The following is a 21,611-nucleotide window of genomic DNA, read 5'->3' as shown; positions in this document are numbered from 1 at the left end:
TAGTCAACTGATAAGTGGTAGCCATTTTTGTAGTTATTCTATTTTCACATATTTCTGCAAAGTCATATGAGTCAGGGATAGAAGAGGCATGTATGCAAGTGGAAAGTCACAGAACTAGAGAGTGAGTGAGACAGAACGCATGCTTGGAGTTATAATGTTCTAGTGCTGACAATTTCAGGCAGGTGGGCATTTTAACAATGCTCTTCGATGATGAAAATGTAAGACTTAAGAAAAACATATTGAAATTATTTTTGAAAACGGCTATCTTATAGTTGTATCATTAAAAAAAAACAGGAAGAAAAAAGGAAGGATAAAGTGTACCACGTATTCTCCTAATTGCTCTGAGAAATATGTTCTTCCTCACAGGAGTAGAACACAATGTGCTAGTTGTAGAATTCTAAATACTACAGTCATATTGAGGGCCGCCTGACTGGCTCAGTCGGTAGCATGTGACTCTTGATCTCAGGGTTGTAAGTTCAAGCCCCACACTGGGTGTAGAGATCACTTAAAAATAAAATCTTAAGAAAAATACTATAGTCCTATTGAAAATTCAACAATTATTATAGATGACTGAATGAGAGCCATAGTTGTTAAGTCCCCCCTTTTCTCAAGGTAGCCTGTATCACCCATAGCACAGTGCTCACTGTGAAACAGAGATCTCTGAGAGGGAACAGCAGTGGGAGCTTAAGTGCTGTGGGTGTGAGGTAGGTAACATTATCCAAATGTTATAGGTGAGGAACATGAATCTCAGAGAAATAATGTGTTTAACTGGTAAAAGAGACAGCTAGAGGTACAACCTAGGTCTGATTAGCTGCCAGGCTGTTAACTAGGAAGAGAGACATTCATTTTCCATGAATACAATATTTGACACACAGTAGATACTCAAAGAATCTGAAATGAATGGGCAAATAAATCATGTAATGCAGGGATGATTTGCTTAGGCTGTCAGCAGGAAAAGATGGGAAGGCTCCCTTCTACAGAATGGTTTTGCCAAATGTTTAGAACAACTAGTATTTTAAGCACTATACTGTGAGCTTCTTTTTTAAGGCAAGTACTGTCTCTTTCTATCCCTCATGCCTAGACCATGCTGGAACAAAGGAATATATTGTCTGACATTTCATCCTAATGCAGAGGATTCTATAATCATAGCTGTAAATAAGATTGTCTAGATTTGAACCAAATCAGTTTAAGTTTGTAGCCTTTCCTCTTCTAATGTTATAGTTGACCTTTAAAAAACAGGAAAAAACCCAAACCAAACCAAACCATGCAGCTTGTCTTGAAAAGCCCAATCTGCCCATGACACATTCTGTATAGAGCACACAGGGGCAGAGCCAGACTTCACAGTAACAGCAAATACAATACGAGGTTGTAAAATTCCCGAGGCGAAAAGAAGAAAATAATGCTGAGAGAAAGGCCATCTTGTGACAGCTGCTGTGGCTAAACAGACTGTGTTCAAGCTTTCCAGGGTTCCATGTGAGTTTACATTAAATCCAGCGTGGGTGCTTGACAATCACAGCGGGGGCTTCTTCATGACTTATAATCCGAACACACTGGTTGGCACCCACCACAGCACATCTGGAGTTTGTTAGACAACTTTTATTTTTTAGTTTTTTCATTGGCTCCAGCCTCTTCCTCTGATGCAGCCTCTCCAACTGCTGCTTTGCCATGAATGAGTCAAGGAGACAAGCTGCCCTGGGGTGGGTATGCAAATTGGGCCCATTTAAGCGGGTGACCCCCAAATCTGTAAACCCCTTGTTGCTTCACCTCTTTCGAACACTAGGAACTGCACACGAATGCCAAGAGCCCATCAGGCAGTGGCAGCTCCACTTACTGGAAAGCCTCGTCAACGCTGACTGCCTCCTTGGTAGGAAATAGCCTTTAGACTGAGGCACATTCCAGCAATTCAAGGACTAGAAGCTTTAAATTAAAACAATATTGATGTCATATCCTCTTTCCAAAAGGCCTCTCTCTTGTCTAAAAGTTAGTACACACACTTAGAAAAAATTAAAGAATCAAATATCTTTGGCAAGACCAGTTCCTTCTTGCTCACAGCATCCGAGACACTCTGAGAGGGCAGGAATGTGAAACTTTACATGGAAAGCAGACAAAAAACACCGTTGGAAGGACTCCCAAGAACTACATTTATCTTTCTCCTTACATAGATCACATCACTACAGAATATTCAGGGCACATAGTGGGATGGAAAGACATTAAGCTGCTCTTTTTTAAGATTATGAGTTCATAGATTAATAAATATCCTTACTTTCACCTACTGAAAACATATAGCCTTGAGAACGAAGTAATCAAAAGCCACTATGAATGAGATACAGTACTCTAGTCTGCTAGACATTTTATTCTGTTTGGTGCCTGAAAGTAGAGGGACCAGGAACCACTTAAATCTTACGTCTATATATTTAGGCCTAACTACTTAGGAGAACTGATATTGCTAAATATACACACCCACAAACTAGTGAACGCTTCTTCAACAGTACCCTCCTTTTTCATGTATCAGCACCTCCCCCACAGCAGTTATACAACTGACAAATATAAACTGTATATATTTAAGGCATACAATGTGATGTTTTAATATATGTATACATCATGAAATCACTATCACAATAAAGCTAATTGACATTTCTATTACTTCACAGTTACCTTTTTTAAGAACACTTAAAATCTACTCTTCGCAAATCTCAAATATACAATAGGATATTAACTATAGTCACCATGATGTATATTAGATCCCCAGAACTTATTCATCTTGCATAACTGAAACTTCGTACTCTTTGACCAACACCTCCCCATCTTCCCCACCTTCCTAGGCCACTGCAACCACTATTCAACTCATATTATCAGCTTCGATAAGCCAAATTTCAGTTTTGAACTACTGGGCAGATGTCTTTAATATTAAGCACATTCTTCCTGTTTTACTTAACAGGTATCCAAATACTAGATGATGTCTTCTTCCCGTGGCAAAATATTTTAGGACACTGGAAAAGATTTTTCTGCTTATAAATGAGCAAAGGATTATTTTTTTACTGGTCATCGACCTATCCTATAGAAAAGGGACATCTTTTGGTATTTATGTGGTTGGCCACATAAATAAACATAAAATCTATTTCTAAGCAGTTTTAATATTGGTCTACAAACAGAAATATCTTTATTGCTTAAATATTGATTCTTGTTAATTGGAACATTAAATATTATGTTAAAAATGCTATCAATTGATGACTGATCCCCTAGAGTAGAAAAGAAGAAATTCCTTCACTTGAAAAACTCTTTCCCAGTCTTATTACTTCAGGTAGAAGAGCAAATCCAGGCAGACATAATGCACAGAAAATGTTACTGAGACTGCAGATGATACCAGAAGACAGGACTTGTGGACACTGCACATAGTATAGGAATGGTCAGTGAAGAGCATTAAGATAAAGAAGGGGACTTAGATTTTAAAATTCAGCTTTCTCTTCATTCTCAAAGATTTTTCCCCCAAGCTTTAAAATTGTCATAAGACATATATAACATAAAATTTATCATTTTAATCATTTTTAAATGTCCATTAAGTACATTTACACTGTTGTCCAACCATTAACAAAAGGGAAATGTTTAGCTTTTATTTTCACAGGTCTTACATAAATATTAAGCATTAAATTTGGGGAGGGATTAGGTTGGAATAAGAAAAGGGCAAAACTTTGCTCTTACCTTCAAAGCTTACTCAGCTCTGAGTAGCTAGAAATTGTTTAAGTAAAAATATACTTAGTGCCTTCTATAGTAGGACTTTGGTTGGATGTAAAAAATAAGCCTTTTTCATTTTAAGCGGGCAGAATTTTGCTAATTTCATTCAGCTATGTTAAAAAACCCTCACAGGGGTCTTGTAACATCTTCTAAACCAGTGCTTTTACCAAGAACATTCTAATTCCTAGATATAGCCAGAAGATTTGTGAAGAAGATTAAAGTCCCTGCTAATGAAAGCTAACTAGAGGCGCGCCTGGGTGGCTAAGTTGGCTAAGCAACGGAACTCTTTGATTTTGGCTCAGGTTGTGATTGCAGGGTTGTGAGACTGAGCCCTGCAAAGGCCTCTGTGCTGGGTGTGGAGCCTGCTTAGGATTCTGTCTGTCCCTTCCCTCCCCTCTCTCCCTCTGGGGGAAAAAAACAAACAACCTAGCTAGATAAAAAGATCAGACGTCTAATATGAGACGCGAGACCTTAAAATATAAGCTGGCAAAGACAAAGGTAGAGAATGGCGTGAGAGCTGGTCTTACTGCCCCTCCACCATGGGCCCTCCCTGGCATTTCATTATACCTGCTGCTTGAGCTGCTGCACCAGACGATCCTTCTCCCGCTTCAGTGCAGCCACTTCCTCTTGGGTCTTTTTCTTAGAGGATGAAAGCTCCAAAAGAGCTATGTTGGCATCTTTTTCACTAATGGCAGCCAGAAGAGCTTCTTGCCTACAAAATAAAGAAAATTCCAGGACTTTCATTTATCCTCAAAACAATCCTTTGAAGTTACTATTATCACCCCCATTTTAAGGGTGATGAAACCAAGGCTCAGAGAGTTTATATAGCTTGCCCAAGCTCACATTTGAAGTAAATGGTGCAGATGGAATCCCACTCCGGTTTCTCTGACTCTAAATGTCTTTATCATGTGTTATACTGACATCTTAATAAAGAGTTCCTATTTATAGTTAGACTCAAAAAGTAAACAAAATTAATGACTTTTTAAAACTAAGAATAAAACTATCACCCACACATTTTACCCATTTAATTCATTCTTTTGATAAGCATTCTGTACCTGCCAGGCAAATTGAGGCATTACTGAAACTGAAAACATTCTTATGTATAGAGTGTGTAACAAATTGTAAACATTAGGAAATAGGATTTAGAAAATCAGCCATCTGTTCTCGGGGCATTCTAAACATCTACAATTCTCTTTCTCTCATCAATGCAAATAAGTTTCCAGTCGTGGCTTTATTTGGCAATGATTTGTGCACTTTGAAACAATAACTTGAACCTTACAGATTCCTTGTGGTTTAGCTAACTACTTTTTGGTTCACATCCAGAGGAAAAGGTGGGATTTAGAAGAGGGGTGAACATGAGAAATTTACAAAATAATCTGAATGAAGTTGGTGAACAATTAGTCTCCTCGGCAAAAATGCATTCCTCAATAGCTCATCTATTATTTAAGTCATGTGTAAGAACGCAGATTTGATTTACAGGAACTATTTAAGTGGCCTGAGCTTTTGACCTGAGGAAATGCTGAATCTGAGAATGAACTGCCCAAGTTTAACCTTGCTTCTGTCTTTTGTTAAGATAATTATGCTTCAATAGCAGTCATCTGGAAGAGTTTTAGTTTAGCCACAAACTGGAAGACTATCTTTTGCATATTCTGACAAGGATTTTCTGTTTTCTGGATGGGTAGTTCTGGAGAACTCCGTACAAGCAGTACTAACAAATGGAGGAGAGAGATAAGCTTACATCATGGAAATGAGGATTTGTTTAACCAGTCTTTGTTGTTGGAAGGGAAGAAGATTCTCATTGACCCCAGTGTAATTTTCCACTGTCCCCACACTCTATATAATTCTAAAAAACGGCAGACGGCTTATCCCATGAAGCTTTAGTCAACAGCAAAGGGATAGCAATAGTCTAAATATATCTAATGACCACTTGAAAAAAAATATGTTAAGTGGTGAAATGAGCTTAAAGGTGAAGGAGTTCAAGTTGGTCTCGCTATGCACAATTTCCTGCTCATTGCCGTCATCTGTTCCCTTTGGGGAAGCTCAAAGACTGACAAAGCTGGAATGAGAAATGTGTTTTCTCAATAAGGGTGCTGCAGTATTTCTGTGCACCAATAGTCAGAATTACACATTTAGCAGCAGGCAAATAACAGAAGATGAATGAAAGATAAATTACTCTATCCAATCAGATGAAGTAAAGAGCACCTTTGCAAAATGGAAGATACAAAGGTGATGGGATCTGAGTTCCACTCTGTGCTTAAGGAAAGCATCATAATGTGAAATAGTAAAAATTATTCTGTGTTGGTGAAGCATCTTGACTGAATTCCAAATTCTTTTATAAATGGTATGGCTGGCCAGCTAGTGTGGTACAGTTAATCTCTGGGGTAAAATGTCACATTCCCAAACTGCAATATGATATAACAGGTGACAATTCAGATTCTAAATTTTAAAATAAAGGATGTAGTATTAGACTCTGAGCCACTGGAATAATGCCTTTTTTACTAAGATATATAATTTCAAGTCTTTTGTTCTTTTTATATAAAATCCAAATAGAAATTTTATTATGTCATTTATGTTATTTTTTATTGAGCATTGATAATATACTACAAACTGCACAGAATCAAACTTTCCCATACCCATCACTCTCAACCTCTAAAAATTCCCTAACAGCTTAACATACCACTGTCTTTTCCATTTTAAAAGTATACTCTTAATAGTGATTTCTACATGTGTATGTGCCTAACAAGGTCAACTGATAGTCAAGAGAATAAAAGGTGTTGATTACATACTGCACATATAAACATACAAACTTTGGTTAATGTCATTATTTTTTATGGATATATTAGCTTTTATGTTTTTCTTTTGTTTTTGGAAAGAGAGTATTGTTCTCTTATCTATAATTTTGGTAAATTTGAAATACACAACTACAGGGGAGAGCAATCTTTTAAAATTTGGAAGATAGGCAAGAATATTAAAGCTAATAAATAGTAACGGCCATCTAATTTTTGGGAATAAGAAAAATTGCTGTTCCCTCAATACATCTGATAGAAAAGACCATATGGTATGGTTGAACTTATGTGGTTAAGTTTTACAGAGAGCACTCAAAAGTGTTGAAACTAAAAAATTTTAAAGAACGCCCTGCTTTTCAGAGGGAATGGAATTCAGAGTGGAAAAAAAAAAGCAAATTACAAAAAAAATCTTATTTTAGTAGCCACTTGACTCTTAATATAATTGGTTCTTTGAAAAAAGAAAGGTATTTTCTGATAAAAGTAATATGCACTCTTGGAATAAAAACTGGAAGATCCAGAAAACTAAAAAGAAGAAAATAAAAATACCAGAAATAGTTCCTTTTTAATCAGAATCAATTGCTTGAGACGTGGAAGTCAGCTATTATAAGTCTAACATGGCTATTTTAAAGAAAATGAACCTTGATGGGGATTAATAATTGACTTTAAGAGCTTTACTAACTAAAGACTATCTACAGAAAAGGAAGACTTGCTAGTGAAGCACATTCTGACTTCATTTCCCATGAGCCCCTAGGGAGTAATACAAGCACGTATAATGTGAAAGGTAATATATGTATGCCACAAGCCCAGAGCAAAATAAGAACTGCAATGCTCGTCCTGCTAAATTACTCTCCTTGTTCTGTTAATGTCTTTTCCTCATTTAAAAAAAAAAAAAGAAAATGTATACACAGACCTTTCAAAGTGATTAGTGGCCCCCTACTGCTTGACTAACATGCCATATTACTTGCATAATGAGTAGGTAGTAGCAGAAATCCAACTTTAAGTCATTAAAGAGGTCTTTTCAATCCATCCCTGGTGCTTTAAAGTACATAACAGTTGAACCTGCCCTTTGACCTGAAAATTCTAATAGAATCAAGATGTCTCTAAAAGTACTCTACTGTGTCATTTGAGCTTTAAGAAACAGTAAGACCCCCTCCTCGGTCCCCTTCTCCCTTCTGAGAACATTTAGAAATAGGATGCAAATATCCAAGGCAAATGGAGCTCAAAATCTTTTTCATAATGCCTGAATCTTTGATAACAATACAATATTAGCCTGCTATCACTAGTAAAAAAGAAATATAATCAGTGTTGGAATGATGGTGGTAAACAATTTAAGAGTGAGTGTTTTTAACAGAAATGACAGACAGAAAAGGGGTATGAATGAAGGGATGCCACCAAGGTTTATTTTTCCCTCTTCCTCCAACTGGGTATTTAAAATTGAACGATTACACAATCATGTTTCATAAATTCCATAATCCTGAAAACATCAGGAGAGAGATCAGAGGAAAGTAAGAATAAGGTCAGTTGCTTTAGATCTATTACTATCATGACATGTAAGCATAGTTTAATCTACTTCAATTTTAAAATAAACCTGAAATCTAGATTCTCTTATTGATGCCTCCTTGATTCTGATGCCTCCTTTACTTATTATTTAACCATTTAACTATCCAGAGTGAGTAGTAAACTACTGGGATATCTGTCCCACTCTTCCATCTCATTTCCTGAAAAAATCCTTTTGATTATTATTTTCTCTAACTTCACTTACAGAGGGGACTCAGAGAGTAAGGTGGACACTCTACCTTAACTAAGCTCAGTGAAAACCAGCCTGTGGGTGAGCCTACTTGGGCAATCCTGACTGAAATGTCCGATCTTTCAAGCTTTGGCCACCGACTGTCTTATTATCTCTGTTCTAGGTACCCCAAAATATCTTTAACATAGAATGTCAACACTAAATAGAACTTTTCATCTACCATAATAAATCTTTTTCCATGTTAATTAAAGCACTATATTCCTAGATCCACAGGCTGACAACATCTAAGTAATTTGACTTCTTTGCTCTCCCTAACCAATGTTCACATTTTGTTTGTTCTTCCTAATAGTTTTTAATGAGCCCGTGGCTTTGTATCTGCAAGTTCACTATCATAGTCACTACCATCCTTTTATCATGGGTCTACATTTTTTTAAAGATTTTATTTATTTGACAGAGAGAGAGGAGAGAGAGAGAGAGCACAAGCAGGGGGAGTGGCAGGCAGAGGGAGAGGGAGAAGCAGACTCCCTACTGAGCAAGGAGCCCCATGCAGGGCTCAATCCCAGGACCCTGGGATCATGACCAGAGCCGAAGGCAGGCACTTAACCAACTGAGCCACCCAGACACCCTGGGTCTATATAATTCTTAAGCCCATTCTGATTTCACCATCCTTCTACAATGTCCTACTCTCCCAATTCACTTTCATCTGGTTTCTTACCACATTAAGTGCTTTGGCTTAATATTTGACCAGCTATAATTTTCAACCGACTTCTTCTTCATTGTCCTCCAAGGACCCTGTATCACTGAGTTACTACTTGTTTTCACTTAGGTTTATGCTATGCTCTCTACCTGAAATCTGTAGCTTTCTCTCCTTTAAAACCTGACTCCTCACCGGACTGCTAATTTTTGTCTATTCAGCATTTCCTTTCAGTACGTTCACAGTTTAAGTGATATTAACAGGCATGTGCTCTGTAAATGTCCTTCTATTCTTCTACACATGCAAGGGTCTGCTTCCTCAACTATATTATGTTTATGGTTTATGTCTTTACAATTTTCTTTTAATGTTTCTATGAGTTTATTGGTTTTTCAATTTATTAGCTCGCTAATTTAAAAATATTTTTAAACTTTTTATTTTTAATTGTGGTAAAATACATATAACATAAAGTTGATCACTTTAACCATTTTTAAGTGTACATTCAGTAGCGTTAAGTATATTCACACTGCTGTGCAACCAATCTCCAGAACTCTATCTCACAAAACTCAAGCTGTACCTATTAAAGAACTCCCCATTCTTCCTCCCCTTCCAGCCCTTGGCAACCACCATTTACTTTCTGTCTCTATGAATTTGATTACTCTAGGAACCTCACATAAAGGGAATCACACAGTATTTGTCTTATTGTGTCTGGCTTATGTCACTTAACATAATGTCTTCAAGGTTCATCTGTGTGGTAGCATGTGTCAGAATTTCCTTCTTTCTCAAGGCTGAATAATTTCCACTGTATGTATATGCCACACTGTTTATCCATTCATCAGCTGATGGACATTTGGGTTGCTTCCACCTCTGCCTATTGTAAATAATATCCCATCTTTAATTTTTAAAATATATCATTTTCCTTCTAGAGTCTTAATTCATGACTTTGCATGCCAGAAGCTTACAAATATTAATTTTCTGCACTGCATGTGCCTAAACCACTTACAATTTTTTCTTTTATTTGGTATGAGTTACTCTCTGCATTCTATATACTCTGATATTATAGTTTGTCTTCCTTTTTGCCTAAAGCCTTTGCTTCAAAATAGCTGGAATATAAGCTCCATGAAAGCAGGATCTTCGTATGTTTTGTTCACTAATGTATCCCAAGTGCCAAGAACAGTTTCTGGAATGGAGTAGGCACTTCACAAATTTATCTTGAACCAATAGCACCTCCAATACTGACTCCATTTTTATCCAATGTGGTGGTTTGCTTTCCCAACTGTTCCAATGTATTCACTCATTGAAGCTATTCCCTTATTTCATTTTAAGGTTTTTGTTTTGTTTTGTTTTGTTTTGTTTTTCCCCAATAGTATGGAAGGCTAGAGAGCAGAGAGAGTGGGGAAAAATGTGAAAACATGAAGAACACCAAGACTGGAAAAGAGACCACTAACTTTAGCTAATTTATATTTCACTTAAAGAGTTTTGTTTTTCTCTAAGTAGACAGATGACAACTGGAGTCATAGGTTCAATTCTAGATGCTATAATTTAAGAGACAGTGTCAAAGTAGAGCGTATCCAAAGGAACGTGACAGAATGGGGTTATAAAAGGGCACGTTAATCCAAAAAGATTTATCCATATATGATAATTGCTGTCAGAATAGCAGAAAAAGACATTTAATCTGTGTTCCTCTAGAGGGCACAAATGGCATTAAAGGGAGGAAAGTCACAAAGAGATTTCAGTTTATACAATGAACATCTAATGTATTAACTCTTGTTAACAAGTAGAATTGAAAGCCTAAAAACTAGTAGAGCTTTCCATGACTGGGTGTTTAAAGAGATTATCAGAGACACTGTATAAATGGTTTTGTTTCTGAGTTAGTCTATCTTCTTTAACTGTAGTATTTCAATAAAATGAGTGAGATGAGACAATAAATGATAACTGCCAATAAATCGCATGGACAGTAGATGTTCAAGTAATACAGTAGACAAAGAATCACCTTGGGTTGAGGATGTGGGACCTGAGAGGGACCTTATTTTGACAGAGATAGTGAGAAAGAGAAAGTGGCAAGTGTAAAAGCACAGGCATATGTGAAGATACACTGCATAACTGGATTCGAGATTTTCTATGGGGAAAGAGAAACTGAAAAGGTGGCGTTGGATCAGAGTAGAGATGGTCTGGGAATAGCAGTAAGGAATAAACATAGATTATGAAATCCTTGAGGATTCTAACCCAACCTTGACAAATAGGGGTTACTCAAAATGCTGAATAAGGAATGATTTGATTTTGATAATACGGTAGCATTAAAAGTTCCACAGAAGTAAAGCAAGGGTTTAGAAAAGACTGATTTAGAGGCATAGAGGAGAGATTGGATGCTTCTCAAACCAGAAAGGTCAGAATGTTACTGCTGGAGATGTATTATGAATAGAATTCTCATATTATAAAAATTATTTTTAAGGAATGAAGAATAAAATGATGCTGAATTTTGGGGATTCAAGAGTCACAGGTGGGACTATGAAAAATTGCTATATAATTCAGTGAATATGAAATATAAAAATATATCACATTTATGTATTGATGCTGGAAAGTAACTTTCTTTCTTTCTTTTTTAAGATTTTATTTATTTATGAAAGAAAGAGAAAGAGCGCGTGCATGCGAGCCTGGGGAGGAGCAGAGGCCTGACGCGGTACCTGATCTCAGGACCCTGAGATCATGACAAGAGCAGAAATCAAGAGTCAGACACTTAACACACTGAGCCACCCAGGTGCCCCTGGAAAATAACTTTCAAATGTCATCAAATACAAACTATCTCAGGGCATTTGATCCAATAATGCATGCTGGGGTCCTGTCTCATATAACCTTCCTGCAGCACAGTAGCAAGGCCTTTGCCCAGAATAATTTGGAACCTTCTCAATCTTCTCTTGCTTTATGTCTATTTCCTGAAATAAGGGAAGAAAACCAATTTATATTAAGAAATACACTGATGTAAGAATGGGTAGAAAAGTTATCCCAATATAGACTGACTTATTTTTCAGAAGTCCTTGAAAAGAATCAAAGTTAACACAATACACGTTCCACTGGACAGACGCACAGACAACTGCAGGGACCCCTGGGGAGCCAAGTGAAGTTTGGGATACTCTGTGACATCTCAGAGCTCCCCTGAGAGGACCCAGGAAATGGAAGAAAATAGCAGGAATCCTATGAACAGAAAAGTGACCACTTTCTGGAAGGTAGGACATGCAGAGAAGTGAATCCGAGGCGATATTCGGGAAGATAGACGGGGCGGCGGGGGAGGGAGCCTCCATCAGCCACTACCAGCAAGTGTTAGAGCCACGGAGCACAAAATCGGAACTTTTAGAAGTCTGCTCCACTGAGGGACGTCGCTCCAGTGGCTATGCGGGGGGGTTGGGGGTGGGGGTGTGGGGGTGTGGAGGAACTCTCACTGGGACAGTGTGGTCACAGGACCCTCAGGGTCACAGAAAGACCGGGGGTGCCTGAGTGTGGCAGAGCTCCCAGGTATTGGAGCACGGAATCAGCTGCAAAAACGGAGCTGAAGAGTAGGCTCTCAGCTTGGGGTGGCCATAAACCGATCCACGGCACAGTCGGGCCAATACTCCTCCAGCAGGGACCCAACAAGTGGCAGATCCAGGGAGACTCACCTTCCTCCCCTGGGAGGAGCGGCATGGGAATGCACTGCAGGAATCTGCCGGGTTTGGAGACTCCAAATGGGGTTGTGGGCCAGAGACAGAAACCCTAGGTCACAGGCTGGGTGAGCACGGAGTGTGGCCAGAGACCGGGAGAGAGGAGTGACTGACTGCTTTTCTATGAGGGCTGACTGAGGAGTGGGGCACTGAGCTCTCAGCTCCTCTGGGGCCAGAGATAGGAAGGCCGCCATTTTCACTCTCAGAAAGCTTTCAGGAAACAAAAGCTACCGAGAACAAACCCGAGCAAATTACTTAGCCTGGCCCCTAGCAAGGGCGGGGCAATTCCACCTGGGGCAAAGACATTTGAGAATCACTGCAACAGGCCCCTCCCCCAGAAGATCAGCAAGAACAGCCAAGAATGGCAAAACCCCAGCGCTAGGGGAATACAGCACATAGAATTCATGGCTTTTCCCCCAGGATTCTTTAGTGTTTCAAAGTTAATTTTAAAAATTTTCTTTATTTTTCTTTTTCTATTTTTTTAGCTGAATTTTTCTTCTTTCCTTTTTCAACCAACACCTTATCAATTCCTTTTTAAAAATCTTTAATTTTCGTTTTTACAGTCATATTCTATCCCTTCATTGTATTTTAACCTTATTTTTACATGTAAGTTTTTCTTTCTTTAAAATTTTGGGATACAGTTTCTTCTAACAGACCAAAATATACCCTAAATATAGTGTATGACATTTTCCTAGTCTCCCGTCTGATTACATTCTCTGTTTTTTAAAATTTTTTTCATTCTTTTTTCAACCAACTTATCAATTCCTCATTTAAAATATTTATTTTTTAAAGATTTTATTTATTTATTTGACACAGAGATAGAGATAGCGAGAGCAGGAACACAAGCAGGGGGAGTGGGAGAGGGAGAAGCAGGCTTCCCGCTGAGCAGGGAGCCCGATGTGGGACTCGAACCCAGGACCCTGGGATCATGAACCAAGCCGAAGGCAGATGCTCAACAACTGAGCCACCCAGACACCCCTTAAAATCTTTTTAATTTTCATCTTTACAGTCCTATTCCATCACTTCATCGTATTTACTCTTATTTTTGTATATAAGTTTTTCTTTCTTTAAAATTTTGGGAGGCAATTTCTTCTAACAGACCAAAATACACACAAAATCTAGTGTGTGGCTCTGTTCTATTCACCAGCCTGATCGTATTCTTTTTTTCCCCCTATCTTTCCCCCCTGGTTTTGGGTCTCTTCTGATTTGTTTAGTGTATATTTTCCTGGCGTCTTTGTTACCCTTTTAGCATTTTGTTCTCTTATTCATCTATTCTCCTCTACATAAAATGACAAGATGGAAAAACTCACCTCAAAAAAAAAAGATCAAGAGGCAGTACCGACTGCCAGGGACCTAATCAATACAGACATTAGTAAGATGTCGGAACTAGAGTGCAGAATGACAATTATAAAGATACTAGCTGGGCTAGAAAAAAACAAAGAAGATACCAGAGAATCCCTTTCTGGAGAAATAAAAGAACTAAAATCTAACCAAGTTGAAACCAAAAAGGCTATTAATGAGGTGCAATAAAAAATGGAGGCTCTAACTGCTAGGATAAATGAGGCAGAAGAGAGAATTAGTGATATAGAAGACCAAATGATGGAAAATAAAGAAGCAGAGAAAAAGAGAGATAAACAACTACCAGATCACGAGGAGAGAATTCGAGAGATAAGTGATACCATAAAGCGAAACAACATTAGAATAATTGGGATCCCAGAAGAAGAAGAAAGAGAGAGATGGTCAGAAGGTATATTGGAGCAAATTACAGCAGAGAACTTCCCTAATTTGGGGAAGGAAACAGGCATCAAAATCCAGGAGGCACAGAGAACCTCCCTCAAAATCAATAAAAATAGGTCAACACCCCGACATCTAAGAGTAAATCTCACAAGTCTCAGAGACAAAGAGAAAATCCTGAAAGCAGCTCGGACAAGAGGTCTGTAACCTGCAACAGCAGAAACATTACATTGGCAGCAGACCTATCCACAGAGACCTGGCAGGCCAGAAAGGACTGGCATGATATATTCAGGGCACTAAATGAGAAAAATATGTATTTCTTTGGTGTTGGTTGTGATCTCTCTTTCATTCATGATTTTGTTGATTTGGGTCATTTCTCTTTTCTTTTTGATAAGTCTGGCCAGGGGTTTATCAATCTTATTAATTCTTTCAAAGAACCAGCTCCTAGTTTCGTTGATCTGTTCTACTGTTCTTTTGGTTTCTATTTCATTGATTTCTGCTCTGATATTTATTATTTCTCTTCTCCTGCTGGGTTTTGGCTTTATTGGTTATTCTTTCTCCAGCTCCTTTAGGTGTAGGGTTAGGTTGTGTATTTGAGACCTTTCTTGTTTCTACATACAAGAATGGCAGCCAAGAATGAAGAATACTATATCCAGCTAGGCTGTCATTGAAAATAGAAGGAGAGAGAAAAAGCTTCCGGGACAAACAAAAACAAAAGGAATTTGCAAACACCAAACCAGCCTTACAAGAAATATTGAAAGGGGTCCTCTAAGCAAAGAGAGGGCCTAAAAGTGACATAGAACAGAAAGGAACACAGACAATATACAGTAACAGTCACCTTGCAGGCAATACAATGGCACTAAATTCATATCTTTCAATAGTTACCCTGAATGTAAATGGGTTAAATGCCCCAATCAAAACACACAGGATATTAGACTGTATGAAACCAAGACCCATCGATATGCTTTCTGTAAGAGACTCCTATTAGACCCAAAGACACCGCCAGATTTAAAGTGAGAGGACAGAAAACCATTTACCATGCTAATGGACATCAAAAGAAAGCTGGGGTGGAAATCCTTATATTAGACAAACTAGATTTTAAACCAAAGACTATAATAAGAGATGGGGAAGGACACTACATCATATTTAAAGGGTCTATCCAACAAGAAGATCTAACAATTTTAAATATCTATGCTCCTAACATGGGAGCAGCCAATTATATAAGCCAATTAATAACAAAATCAAAGAAACACATCAATAATAATACAATAATAGTAGGGGACTTTAACACCCCCCCCTCACTGAAATGGACTGTAAGCAAAAGGTCAACAAGGAAATAAAGGCTTCAAATGACACAATGGACCAGATGGACTTCACAGATATATTCAGAACATTCCATCCCAAAGCAACAGAATACACATTTTTCTCTAGTGCACATGGAACATTCTCCAGAATAGATCACATCCTGGGTCACAAATCAGGTCTCAACCGGTAGCAAAAGACTGGGATCATTCCCTGCATATTTTCAGACCACAATGCTTTGAAACTAGAACTCAATCACAAGAGGAAAGTTGGAAAGAACTCAAAAACATGGAGGATAAAGAGCATCTTCCTAAAGAATGAATGGGTCAACCAGGAAATTAAAGAAGAACTAAAAAAATTCACAGAAACAAATGAAAATGAAAATACAACTCTTCAAAACCTTTGGGATACAGCAAAGGCAGTCCTAAGAGGAAAGCATATAGAAACACAAGCCTTTCTCAAGAAACAAGAAAGGTCTGTGGGGTGCCTGGGTGGCTCAGTCGTTAATGGCCGGCCTTCGGCTCAGGTCATGATCCCAGCGTCCTGGGATCAAGCCCTACATCAGGCTCCTGTTCAGTGGGAAGCCTGCTTCTCCCTCTCCCAGTCCCCCTGCTTGTGTTCCCTCTCTCACTGTCTCTCTTTGTCAAATAAATAAATAAAATCTTTAAAAAAATAAAAAGAACCAAGAAAGGTCTCAAATACACAACCTAACCCTACACCTAAAGGAGCTGGAGAAAGAATAGCCAATAAAGCCAAAACCCAGGAGGAGAAGAGAAATAATAAATATCAGAGCAGAAATCAATGAAAAAGAAACCAAAAGAATAGTAGAACAGATCAACGAAACTAGGAGCTGGTTCTTTGAAAGAATTAATAAGATTGATAAACTCCTGGCCAGACTTATCAAAAAGAAAAGAGAAATGACCCAAATCAACAAAATCATGAATGAAAGAGAGATCACAACCAACATCAAAGAAATACAATTAAAAGAACATATTATCAGCAACTATATGCCAGCAAATTAGATAATCTGGAAGAAATGGATGCATTCCTAGAGATGTATAAACTACCAAAACTGAACCAGGAAGAAACAGAAAAGCTGAACAGACCCATAACCACTAAGGAAATTGAAGCAGTAATCAAAAATCTCCCAACAACCAGGAGCCCAGGGCCAGATGATTTCCCAGGGGAATTCTACCAAACATTTAAAGAATTAATACCTATTCTTCTGAAACGGTTTCAAAAAAATAGAAATGGAAGGAAAACTTCCAAACTCATTTTAAGAGGCCAGCATTACCTTGATCCTCAAACCAAAGACCCCATCAAAAAGGAGAACTACAGACCAATATCCCTGATGAACATGGATGCAAAAATTCTCACCAAAATACTAGCCAATAGGATCCAACAGTACATTAAAAGGATTATTCACCACGACCAAGTGGGATTTATTCCCAGGCTGCAAGGGTGGTTCAATATCTGCAAATCAATCAATGTGATACAATACATTAATAAAAGAAAGAACAAGAACCACATGATCCTCTCAATAGATGCAGAAAAAGCATCTAACAAAGTACAGCATCCCTTTTTGATTAAAACTCTTCACAGTGTAGGGATAGAGGGTACATACCTCAGTATCATAAAAGCCATCTATGAAAACCCCACAGGGAATATCATACTCAATGGGGAAAAACTGAGAGCTTTTCCCTAAGGTCAGGAACGCGGCAGGGATGTCCACTATCACCACTGCTACTCAACATAGTACTAGAAGTCCTAGCCTTAGCAATCAGACAACAAAAAGAAATAAAAGGCATCCGAATCAGCAAAGAAGACGTCAAACTCTCACTCTTTGCAGATGATATGATACTTTATGTGGAAAACCCCAAAGACTCCACCCCATAACTGCTAGAACTCATACAGGAATTCAGTAAAGTGACAGGATATAAAATCAATGCACAGAAGTCAGGGGCATTCCTATACACCAACAACAAGACAGAAGAAAGAGAAATTAAGGAGTCGATCCCATTTACAATTGCACTCAAAACCATAAGATACCTAGGCATAAATCTAACCAAAGAGACAAAGGATCTGTACTCAGAAAACTATAGAATACTCATGAAAGAAATTGAGGAAGACATAAAGAAATGGAAAAACGTTCCATGCTCATGGATGGGAAGAACAAATATTGTGAAGATGTCTATGCTTCCTAGAGCAATCTACACATTTAATGCAATCCCTATCAAAGTACCATCAACTTTTTTCAAAGAAATGGAACAAATAATCCTAAAATTTGTACGGAACCAGAAAGGACCCCGAATAACCAGAGGAATGTTGAAAAAGAAAAGCAAAGCTGGTGGCATCGCAATTCCGGACTTCCAGCTCTATTACAAAGCTGTCATCATCACGACAGCATGGTACTGGCACAAAAACAGACACAGAGATCAATGGAACAGAATAGAGAGCCCAGAAATGGACCCTCAACTCTATGGTCAACTCATCTTTGACAAAGCAGGAAAGAATGTCCAATGGAAAAAAGACAGTCTCTTCAACAAATGGTGTTGGGAAAATTGGATAGCCACATGCAGAAGAATGAAACTGGACCATTTCCTTACACCACACACAAAAATAGACTCCAAATGGTTGAAAGACCTCAATGTGAGACAGGAGTCCATCCAAATCCTAAAGGAGAACACAGGCAGCAACCTCTTTGACCTCAGCCGCAGCAACTTCTTCCTAGAAACATCGCCAAAGGCAAGGGAAGCAAGGGCAAAAATGAACGATTGGGACTTCATCAAGATAAAAAGCTTTTGCACAGCAAAGGAAACAGTCAACAAAACCAAAAGACAACCGACAGAATGGGAGAAGATATTTGTAAATGACATATCAGATAAAGGGCTAGTATCCAAAATCTATAAAGAACTTATCAAACTCAACACCCAAAGAACAAAGAATCCAATCAAGAAACGGGCAGAAGACATGAACAGACATTTCTGCAAAGAAGACATCCAAATGGTCAAGACACATGAAAAAGTGCTCAGCATCACTTGGCATCAGGGAAATCCAAATCAAAATCTCAATGAGATACCATCTCACACCAATCAGAATGGCTAAAATTAACAAGTCAGGAAACAACAGATGTTGGCGAGGATGCAGAGTTAAGGGGAACCCTCCTACACTGTTGGTGGGAATGCAAGCTGGTGCAGCCACTCTGGAAAACAGTATGGAGGTTCCTCAAAAAGTTGAAAATAGAGCTACCCTACAACCTAGCAATTGCACTATGGGGTATTTACCCCAAAGATACAAATGGAGTGATCCGAAGGGCACCTGCACCCCAATGTTTATAGCAGCAATGTCCACAATAGACAAACTATGGAAAGAGCCAAGAAGTCCATCGACAAATGAATGGATAAAGAAGATGTGGTATATATATACAATGGAATATTATGCAGCCATCAAAACAAATGCAATCTTGCTATTTGCAATGATGTGGATGGAACTAGAGGGTATTATGCTGAGCAAAATAAGTCAATCAGAGAAAGACATGTATCATATGATCTCACTGATATGAGGAATTTGAGAAACAAGACAGAGGATCATAGGGGAAGGGAGGGAAAAATGAAAGAAGATGAAACCAGAGAGGGAGACAAACCATAAGAGACTCTTAATCTCAGGAAACAAACTGAGGGTTACTGGAGTGGAGGGGGGGTGGGAGGGATGGGGTGGCTGGGTGATGGACATTGGGGAGGGTATGTACTATGGTGAGCACTGTGAATTGCATAAGACTCATGAATCACAGACCTGTACCCCTGAAACAAATAATACATTATATGTTAATAAAAAAATTAAAAACCAAAAAACATGAAATTAAAAAAAAGTTAAAACAATAAAAACAGAAATTGCTGGTAGTTACAGCTCAATAAGTGAAGTTGATTAAATAAAATTTTGCATGGAAAACCTGTATTCATTTTTTCTCCTCACTTTTTCTGAACTATAAGCATTTTGGTATTTCCAAACCAGCAGAGATTATGACACGTTTGGAATACTTAGTTCTACTGTGATATTGACACTTCTGTTATAAAGCTCTGACTGCTTCTCAGACTGGCAAAACTTGATGTTTGTACCATATTTGCTAGAAAAAACAAACCTTGCATCTTTTCCATTTGCTTAAAAAAAAAAAAATTAATTGTAATCTAATCCACAAAGAGACAGAAAGGAAATCAGTGGTTGCCAGGGGTTGGAGCTGGGGCGGCAGAAAGACTGGTCAGGGAAGCAAGAGAATTTTCTGGAAATGTATAGCTTGAGTATGGCGGCTGTAACAGTGTATATATTTGTCAAAACTCACCATATTGTACCCTTAACATTTATACGTTTTATTGTATCGATATTATAACCCAATAATTTTCAAAATCATAAACATTTTCTGAATGAGGAATGTTACACAGCAAACATGACAACAAGAAGCAGAATGTATTTTTTTTATTATGGTAAAATATACATAACACCAAATTTACCATTTTAATCACTTCTTAGTGTATGATTCTGTGGCACTATATATTGACAATGTCATACAACCATCAAAATCATGATCCTTCTCTAGAACTTGTTTTTTTTCTCCAACTAAAACTCTGTACCCATAAAACACTCCCCATTCCCTCCACCCCCAGCTCAGGGCAACCACCATTATACTTTCTGTCTCTATGAATTTAATTACCTTAATTCCCTTATAAGGATAACTATATAGTATTTGTCCTTTTGTATCTGGCTTATTTCACTTACCATAATGTCTTAAAATATAATGTATTTTTATTCTTCCAAATTTAAGTGACCTTTAAGATAAAATATACACTGTAAGTATTCTTCCTAAGTCTCTTTCAAACTCTTTTCCTTTACTACCGTTTTTTAAAAAAGAAAATTACATCTCTAAAAACTATGCCTTTTATTCAGTTATAGTTGGACTAGGAAGTGGCGGTGGGAAAAGCTAAGATTAGATGAATTGAGGAGAAGAGGAGAAAAGTCTGAGGTTGAAACACTGACAGGACTTAGTGAATGACACCGGCCTCCTTGGGGTCCCGATGCTCTCCCTTATTAAGTCTAGTTCAAAAGTAGAACATAGAAACATGGCTTCAGTGCTGTTAGACTGTACATAACTTAGAATTTCTGCAACCAGTTTGTTTTCTGTCAGCGTTAAATATCATTTACAGTGATACTGAATATCTGTTCAATAAAGTGACGGTGATATTTATTGGAGTTCTAATATTTGGTTAAACTTGAAGTAAATATTCTTTTTTTTTTTTTAAAGATTTTATTCATTTATCTGACAGAGAGAGACAAGGCAAGAGCGGGAACACAAGCAGGGTGAGTGGGAGAGGGAGAAGCAGGCTTCCCGTGGAGCAGGGAGACCGATGCAGGGCTTGATCCCAGGACCCTGGGATCATCACCTGAGCAGAAGGCAGACGCCTAACGAATGAGCCACCCAGGTGCCCCAAAGTAAATATTCATTTATACAAAAGTTTGCCCCATCTTTTCTAGAGCTATATAAGACAACAACACTTAAAAAAGGTACTAGAAATAGAATAAAGCAATCTGGAGATAAAAGGTCTAAAATAAAGAACCTCATGCAAAAATAGAATGACTTTCAGGGGCGCCTGGGTGGCTCAGTCATTTAAGCATCTGCTTTCGGCTCAGGTCATGATCCCAGGGTCCTGGGATCAAGCCCCGCATCGGGCTCCCTGCTCAGCGGGAAGCCTGCTTCTCCCTCTCCCACTCCCTGTGCTTGTGTTCCCTCTCTCGCTGTGTCTCTCTCTGTCAAATAAATAAATAAAATCTCAAAAAAAAAAAAATAGAATGACTTTCTTTTAAGAAACGCTGGAATCGGGGCACCAGGGTGGCTCAGCCCCGCATCAGGCTCCCTGCTCAGCGGGGAGCCTGCT

At 38.2% G+C, this 21,611-nt stretch overlaps 1 protein-coding gene across 7 annotated transcripts in view; it reads right to left on the bottom strand.

Moving 5' to 3' along the window:
* Positions 1–21,611, bottom strand: part of ERC1 (ELKS/RAB6-interacting/CAST family member 1) — a 555,561-nt gene that overhangs the window by 136,314 nt on the left and 397,636 nt on the right. For all 7 annotated transcript variants that reach the window (XM_054507254.2, XM_064591742.1, XM_045874103.3 and 4 more), the window contains one exon: positions 4,300–4,444. In XM_054507254.2, coding sequence (XP_054363229.1) covers positions 4,300–4,444 — 145 coding nt within the window. The remainder of the gene's footprint in view (positions 1–4,299; positions 4,445–21,611) is intronic.

This window comes from Mirounga angustirostris, unplaced genomic scaffold (genome assembly GCF_029215605.1).
Source record: "Mirounga angustirostris isolate CCGP_5_RB_7025 unplaced genomic scaffold, mMirAng1.0.hap1 SCAF_5, whole genome shotgun sequence".
Classification (NCBI taxonomy): domain Eukaryota; kingdom Metazoa; phylum Chordata; class Mammalia; order Carnivora; family Phocidae; genus Mirounga; species Mirounga angustirostris.
The sequence above is the reverse complement of the archived record's forward strand: the minus strand, read 5'-3'. Positions and strand labels throughout refer to the sequence as shown.